This window comes from Malaya genurostris, chromosome 3 (assembly GCF_030247185.1).
Source record: "Malaya genurostris strain Urasoe2022 chromosome 3, Malgen_1.1, whole genome shotgun sequence".
NCBI lineage: Eukaryota > Metazoa > Arthropoda > Insecta > Diptera > Culicidae > Malaya > Malaya genurostris.
Window position 1 is genome coordinate 5,753,578 of NC_080572.1, and position 8,765 is coordinate 5,762,342.

General features: G+C 36.5%; 1 protein-coding gene across 1 annotated transcript; it reads left to right on the forward strand.

The window, feature by feature from the left end:
* Positions 1-2,012: 2,012 nt before the first annotated feature.
* LOC131438584 (tenascin-like) lies at positions 2,013-4,626 on the forward strand. Its single transcript, XM_058608692.1, has 4 exons — positions 2,013-2,041; positions 2,105-2,225; positions 2,290-4,438; positions 4,496-4,626. The coding sequence occupies exons 1-4, from the start codon at positions 2,013-2,015 to the stop codon at positions 4,537-4,539; spliced, it is 2,343 nt and encodes a 780-aa protein (XP_058464675.1). The 3' UTR covers positions 4,540-4,626.
* Positions 4,627-8,765: the final 4,139 nt, after the last annotated feature.

Below are 8,765 nucleotides of genomic sequence, written 5' to 3' on the forward strand. Positions count from 1 at the left end.
CTTAGGTTCAAATGAAAGGTCCTGTGGTCCCAAACGTAATTCCTTAATTTCATGCGGGTCCGACTTCCGGATCCGGGAATATAGGATAAAGTGGGTTAAAAATGGTATACCATCACTGAAAATGGGGAAAAACCTTAAAAAAATTCTGAATCGACCTAAAATGTTTTCCAATTGATAGTTTTTATCAGTAGACAGTTAAACAAACCGATTTCGGTTATTCTTTTAAGAATCGAAGAAAATTATTTTGAAAAATACCACAGTATTATATATGATAGTATGATTGATATGAGAAAGGCATCATTACATTACTAGGTGTATTAAAACAGGTTTTTAATTAGAGATTATCTCACAGATTTTTTTACTAAACTAATTTTAATCTACCTAGTGGAGAATTGATGCCTAGCTTATTAGCATTTACATAAGAATTATATAAAATTTGAAATTTAGAGTTATGTTGCCACTGTTTTCGGTGCCGAGACCAGAAATCATTGACCAATACAATCAAAATGAGATTGCTTGTTCACAATATAAATAAGTCCACCAGAAGTAGGGTAAAATAGAAAAACTATCGATAGTCATTAGATCTCAATTTTTGCTTATACAAATTCAGCCATCTCTGAGAAATTTAAAAAGATGTTCCTTTTAGGAGGGGTTATCAAAAAACCATTTTGCAAATAGCATTAACTTAACGTCTGCTAGACGGTTTTTGTTGGACTACTAAGTGACATAACAGTTCAACATAAACTGTTATGCACTGACGAGTCTAAGCAAGCAATGTCTTGGCATAACATATCTTTTGTGGAATTTGGCCTTTCTGTTTCAACAGGACTTTGTAGCCGATTATTAGCGTACAGAATCATTGCATGGCTAGTACTACGATTCTACTGACACTATGAATCCTTCCAGGTCGGTGCTCGAACATATGACAACTGGCTTGTAAGACCAGCGCCGTTTGCATTGAACCGCCAACTGCAAGTCTAAGACGATACCTAAATAAGAAGCAATTTTTTAACTGCCAATTCCAACGCATATCACTGTGTAACTCCGCAACCGAAAGTCTAACTTATCATGAAATCAAGAGTTAAATCCGTTTCAAAAATATGTTATTTTAATGTTAGTTTAATCCTTTACCTTGGCTTGAGTACGGAACACATTTACAGTTGTTACGCCAAAAAACATGAAGTGCACTTTGGATTAATATTTAGGACTCTCGCTCTTTTCTGCTGAGACGACTCCATCCTCGAAGCCTTAAAAGCGAATGAGAAAACCAAAACAAACAGGGTTTATGAATGAGTCATGCTTCAAGAATCAGTGGCATTACCTCATACGCATATCAGCTTAGCTTATTCTGGTGCGCGATTTTAACGGAGAATGCCGTCTTTTGAATTTGATCGCGTTTTTACCGAGAAAATGCGATCAAGGATCCATCTATTGCTAGTATTTTCCTTCGGGTTGTCACTTGCAAGCACTTGTGATGCCCAGTATTGCAGTAGAAAACGCTTGTAAGTAAACAAAATACATACAAATAATTACAAATAGTTATTCATGTTTCATTCAACTGCAGAAAACCATTCGTGAAATCTATCACCGTGAATGCTGCAAAGATGATTAGCGTTGATTATACCTGTATCGGTCGATATTGGAAAACTGTTCGCGTTGAGTATCCTACCAACAATTGTTTGGTAAGTACACGCAATTCCCTGTGATGTTAGCGAAATTAAAGGGTTAAAAGTAATCACACCCAAGCAGAACGTATTCTGCGGAATGTGCTGTTCGAGAAGCATATTATTATTCACGAGTCTATTTAAATTCTCTCGAATAAGAACCGAACTCATGATAAGAACAACGAAACGTCATGACTTACAAGACTTTTCTCCATCATAACCTTGATATAAATTCCTGATATCGCAGATGAAAGCAGACCTCCGAGGAGCTTAGTCAGTCAGTTTGAATCGTACATTCGCTCAAGATGAAGCTCTTGAATCAAGTATTATTTTTCTTTCTGTTGCAAAATGCCATTTGCCAGTTTTGTGACGTTGAAGTAAAGTAAGATTCCATCAAACCATTTCATGATTTGCCGAATGATACTTCCAATCCAATCCAGGAAACCAATATCCCGATCCCGGTCCTGGACCGACACCAAATACGTACAATGCAATTATCAATGTGGCTGGCGATCAATGAGTAAAGACATCTACACGACTTGTTCCGAAACGTATTGCTATGTAACACCTATGCGCAGATTGCTTGGACCTAGTGATAAGAAAAACTTTTCTCATCTCCTTACAGCTTGACTATGAATTGGAACAGAAGCAAGGCTGCTGCGATGGATACTACGGTAATGGAACGGAGTGCATCCCAGTTTGCCGAGAACCATGTGAAAATGGTCGATGTACCGGACCGGACACGTGCACATGTAACTCCGGCTACCAGATGCAGAACGGAAAGTGTTCCCCGCAGTGTACAAACTGTGACCGTGGAAACTGTGTTGCACCGAACCAGTGCATCTGCAATACGGGATTCGTGAAGAATAATGCCGGTCGTTGCGTGCCGAAGTGTAACGATGACTGTGTGAATGGGATCTGCAACGAGTTCAATCAGTGTGTCTGTCGAGATGGATTCTATTTCAATGAGAAACTCTTGGAGTTGGGAATAAGAAATAACACGGTTTGTACGACCAAATGCGATCGACCTTGCATCAATGGAGTTTGCTCCGGTCGCAACCGATGCGAGTGTTTTTTCGGATACGAACTAACGAGGCACGATCAGTTTACCTGTGCTCCGGTGTGCGATTTCAGTTGGTTCAACTGCTCCAATGGACTTTGTGTGGCACCCAATAGATGTGTTTGTAACACTGGGTTCAAACTGGACACTAACCGTTGTGCGCCTGAATGCATTCCAGGATGCGTTAATGGTATGTGCGAAAAACCGGATGAGTGCACGTGTTTTGAGGGTTATGAAAAGTCAAATGACTCACACGTCTGTGAACCGATTTGTTCTCCGCCTTGTAAGAATGGCATTTGCGTGGGAGTCCAACAGTGTACTTGTTTGAACGGTTATCAAAAAACGACCGATAGTGTGTGTGAACCCTTTTGTGATCGTCGATATATCAACGATCAGAACGGAATCTGTATTGCTCCAAACGTGTTACGCTGTAACGAGGAATATTCGTTAGTGGAATCTTCAGATCACAAATTGGGTTGTGTTTCCAAATGTTACCCGAAGTGTGTCAATGCAAACTGTACTTCTGATAGTACCTGCAAATGTCATACAGGATACCAGCTCACGGTTGGCAGCAATCATGAATGTGAGCCAGTTTGTGATCCGCCATGCATGAAAGCCACTTGCATCGCTCCCAATCAATGTTTTTGTGAAAGTGGCTATCGAAAAACATTGGAGAATCCTGAAGTGTGCTCATTTTTCTGCAATCCAGAGGTTGTAGATTGTTCACTTGGAAACTGTACCGACGTAGATACGTGTGAATGTTTCCAAGGATTCGAGCTTGTGGAAGATTCTAGCCAAATCCTTCGTTGTACTCCATTGTGTGATCCACCATGTGTGAAGGGAAATTGCACGGAGAGTAATATGTGTGAATGTTTTCCTGGCTATAAACTTGCGAATGCCACAGTTTGTGTACCTATTTGCGATGAAAATTGTGAGAATGGCTTTTGCTCGGGACCAAATGAATGCACGTGTAATAAAGGATTCGTGATGGCTAACGCAACTAATTGTGAACCATTTTGTGATCCGAATTTTATAAATTGTACGTTCGGGGCCTGTGTTCAACCGAATGATTGTAGATGCAATGACGGATATATCCTCAAGGACGCTAGTTGTGAGCCTGCATGTGACGGACTTCCTGTAAATAGTATTTGCTACGCTCCAGGCGAATTTCGATGTCTGGATGGTCACGGACCAGGAGACGAAGGACACTGCAGTCCCGTTTGCGAGCAGGATTGTGGTAATGGAACGTGTAGCGCCCCAAACACCTGTCAGTGTTATCTTGGCTACCAGGTTGATGAAACTAGCTCCTGTAGCTCAATATGTGAAAATAAATGTTCGATCGAGGCAGGAATTTGTAATGATTTGGTGTGCATCTGTAATACAGGGTACGACAACCGAGAAAGTCTCTACTCCTGCTTGCCGATTTGTGATAGTTGCTCAAACGGTAAATGTGTTGCTCCAGGAGAATGCGAATGTTTTGATGGATTCGAAATGTCCAACATTACAATGTTATGTGAGCCTACTTGCAGCAACTGCACCGATGGATGTTGCATAGCTCCTGAAGTTTGCAAATGTCAGGAAGCTCAAGCAGTTAGCAGGAGTGATTTACCATGGATAGTCATTTGCATTGTTTTAGGAGGAATCGTGGCTGCTGCCAGCGTGATAATCAAGTTTGTAACACGTAAAAACAGGACGCACTCATACAAGTGTGAATGTAATAACATCGGCTTATTCATCGAATGGGCACTAATACTTTTATTTTACTTTTCAGATGACCCCTCATCGGATCAAACATCAATTACCAACAGTCTTTGAGAAGTTATATTATAGTAATAAGTTTTACCACAGTGATACTATTAATATCAAATGTTATCACATAATGATCGCCTTACCTTGCATTGAAATTATTGTATTCACTACTTATTGAAAAATTTGTTTATTAAAAATGTTATCCAAAAGTGTTTCATTCATTGATTTCATTTAAAACACCCACGTCTAAGCAGCTATTTTACATATTATAGAAAAATTGCTTACCGTACCTATCAACACAAAGCAATTAAATAAAATCGGCTGTGTAATATGAGAATAGTTGCATTCGCTTCAATTTTTCGCGTCGCTATAACAGCTGGTATCGCTTCTTATGGCCAAAGCGAAAATATTGCATCCGATTTAATCATCAATTCGTTGATTGAAAGTCGAGTCATCGATCAACTAACATGGTGACTCTACTAATGAAACGACTATATTGTGTCCAATGAAATTATGATAATTACTAATTATTACTTGTTATCTAGTTACTTCCATTTAACATGGCGATGTAAACATTTTTTCAAAACTTCTGTAACTAATACTGCTACATGGGCAAGTTGGTAATTTGCGGCACAATTATTTCAGAAGTACTCAATGTTGTTCGACAATGAATTTTTCAGTGGCATTGTGAGACTTAACAATGATAAATTGCACAACGGATTTTCAAATGTTTTAAAATCATTCAGGACATATCTAACATAAATAACAATTTTACAATGATTGTAAAACATCTTAAAATTCCAATTAGCTACATTTGCTACTTAGGTAATGCGTGGATACCTTGTCTAGTATTCGCGACACTCCAGGGGTACTTTCCGGATCACGTTTTTGATAATTGATTAGGTCACATTCAACAATATTTTCTTGATAATTTTTGGACGCGTTGCTTCTCTTCCTTCGATGCAATTTTCACATGACAGCAAATGTCGAAATCATTAGTGACATGACGCAACTTTAAAATGATGATTGGCTACCCGATCAGATGGTAATAATTGAATTATAACAACTGGAGTAATTTATTTCAAAAATTTTTCGTAACAATTTTTGGTTTAGTTTTGGCTGGTAAGCTGTTAAAATAACAAAAATCATAACAAAAAGACTCTAGCAATATCAAAATCGTAAAAGATTTGGAAACGTTTGTATCACAATTATTTTTGAATTTGATATAAATACCATAAATTGTAAAATGATTTTTTTAATTAAATGAATGATTTGTTTATTGATCTGGTTCTTTTAGTATTTTGATAGTATTTTTATACCTCAATATAAAGCAACGGAAGAACTCATTTTGTCAATAAATGAACATTATTATGACTCTTTCAAATGATTTTGTTATTATATTGATATCATAAGTTTTAACTTTCAACTATTTTCATTTGTTAATTATCTCAAAATAATTAAAATTGTTATACATATCAACTGTTGATATTCTTGTGTAATTGTCTTAAAAATCACCGAATCGGAAGAATTATCTAATCAATGAAAATAATCTATTATCTTGACTCCAAACAAGCATTTTGAATACACTATTTCAAAACAAAAAAACTCTAAAGTCTGTTAAATTACTCAAATGAAAGTCGAATAAGTTATATGAAATTGAGTTAAACGTAACGTGTCAATAATATATGAAATTTTAGAAACAATCCAAAGACGTGTAAAATGTACAAGGCACCGTTGAATATATTGACTTGAGGTTGTTAAATCCAATTATGGAATCAACCTCAAATGTTGAAAGCTGGTGAGCTAAAAAGTTTTCCTATCGGATCTGTGCTCCGAGGTCCTGAACAAACATCGTTAACAGTTACCACATTAAAATCTCATTAGTGACAAGCTTGATTAAAATTATTATACTTATTACGCCCCAGTGAGTTCTAATTGAAAAGCTTTTCCAAAAATCGCCATCAATCCACATGGGAGCGGCCTTGCGGCATCAATCATCCATCACATTAAAAGCTTAATGCTTCAACCGGTTCCCGTTGCCACCCGTTATTCCGGTTGGCAAATTAATCCCGTAGTTCATAATTGGCATTTAAAGTGGAAATGAAAACTCATTAACGGAACCCATCAGACGACACATTGAAAATGGATAAAGGACGCTTCGATGGTCTAAACGAGAATCAATTCCGGTCTGCCGGATGGGTGAGATACTTGTCCCCGATGATAGTAACTATAAGTTCCTGTTCAGTTAGTATTACTAGTTTGGTAGAATGAATGTTCCAAAACTTTTCCAAGCACGCCCAAAACTTGTTTAAATTCAGACAGACTGAAAAAAGATTTCTCTTTTGGTGTTCATTGTTGTTAATAATGCATATTAGTAATAGTTGTCAGTAGTATTCTATGATATTTTCCGGTAGTCTTTTTGCATATTTGCGAATTATTCTTGTATCTGTGTGTGGAGAAATTTCAGTATTGATTGCTCACAGCTAGAAGATGGTATGCATTGGTCTAGATCAAATTCAACATTTGAAATTGAACTTTCTTCGTTGAATAGAGCTGAATTTATGTTGGTTGCATAACTATCAGGGGTAAAGTACAAATGCATATGAACCTTCATTTTCGATGAGTATTTTGTTACGCATGCTGTACAAGTTGCATAGCCATCAGGAGTTTTGTTACAGATTACATAAAACGATTCCACTAATATCAGCAAGTGAAATGAAATCATAAAAGCATACTCTACTGCGAATCATGGTTCTTGAACAATTAGTTTTGGATATATCTCGCAATACTGTCATAAACCTATTTATTCGATTCTTTTCCTGCTAACTTTTTTAGTTCTACTATTTTAATAGCGTTATAAACATATAGATGACTAGCGTTGAAGTTTTAGATTCGGATAATGATAAAGAAAGATTAGATAAGATGATTGTTATGTATCATTTGGATGTATGTAATATGTTGATACAAAAGATGAGAAGGTTTTATGTCTGTTGGAGAAGGAGAATGACAGAATCTCAGCTCCAGTGGGTTTTTCCCTTACTCCTAAAAATAAATAAATAAATAAATAAAAAAATAAATAAATAAAAAAAATAAACAAATAAATAAATAAATAAATGAATAAATAAATAAATCTATATATTATATACTGCCCATACTTGCATATCAGTCCCATTTGGAAAATCGGTATGTCGAGAAAAAGACGATTACAATTTAATTTTCGATTTTTTTGATTTATTGTGCTACCTAATGCTAAATCATGGTATTATTACATGAAATATTGGTAATACAACTTTGCTATTCCAATATTGCAACAAATGAAATTATTGATATTTGCACTGAATGGGACTGATATGCGGGTACTTTGCATATGGGACAGATATGAGTTGATATTTTTTTCACATTTTAATTAACAAACCATAAACTTTTATTGCTATTTCTGAGAGTATATTAAGGATAGATTGCATTCCTGAAGCTAACTCAATATTGCCGAAAATCGATATGGGACTGATATGCGAGTATGGGCAGTATATATCTATTGGAAATTTTTCATTCAATGCATGCTTGATCTCCAATGATTGTTTGGCTCGTATCGAGTTATGCAATGTTGCTGCCCGCTGGAGAGCAAAATATGAATACTAGAATATTAATAAAACCGTTTGGCGCCGAACGAGCTGATTTGTGCAAAAATTTCACTGAGCCTACTTGATTCACGTGTTTCTTTATTTCGAATCACATGTTCGATTAAGTAAGGGCGCCAAATGAACAGCACACAGGTTTCCATTTTCCGACTTGGGTTCAATACCGTGAAGTCAAATTTTAAAACGACTATAAGAAACGAAAGTGATTAAAGTTTTTTTATTCGTTGTTTTCCTAAAATTCCAGAAACGTGAATAGTATCTTCTTGATAGATATAATTATTGCTTTCGCAATGCACTGAGACAACAGGATCAGCACACCTCAGCTGCCACTTCAAATTAAGACCGTTAACTCAAACACCAAACTGTTCGACTCTCTACTTTTTGGAACAATTCCATTCGAATTAGAATGATGCTTTCTGTTTTTTTTTTCGGCTCAAATTTTTCATAAGCATTTCCCGTGCTATACCTTTCCGAGATTTTGTGTAAATTTTTCTCGAAACGACCTCCAAATTTCAAGTTCGGTTATTTATTTGAGTCCAAACGTCTTCAATTGGTTGGCGGTTCAATGCATAGGACGATTCTGTACACTAAGAATCGGCTGCGAAGTCTGTTGAAACAGAAAGGTCAAATTCCACAAAAGGAATGTATGCCAAG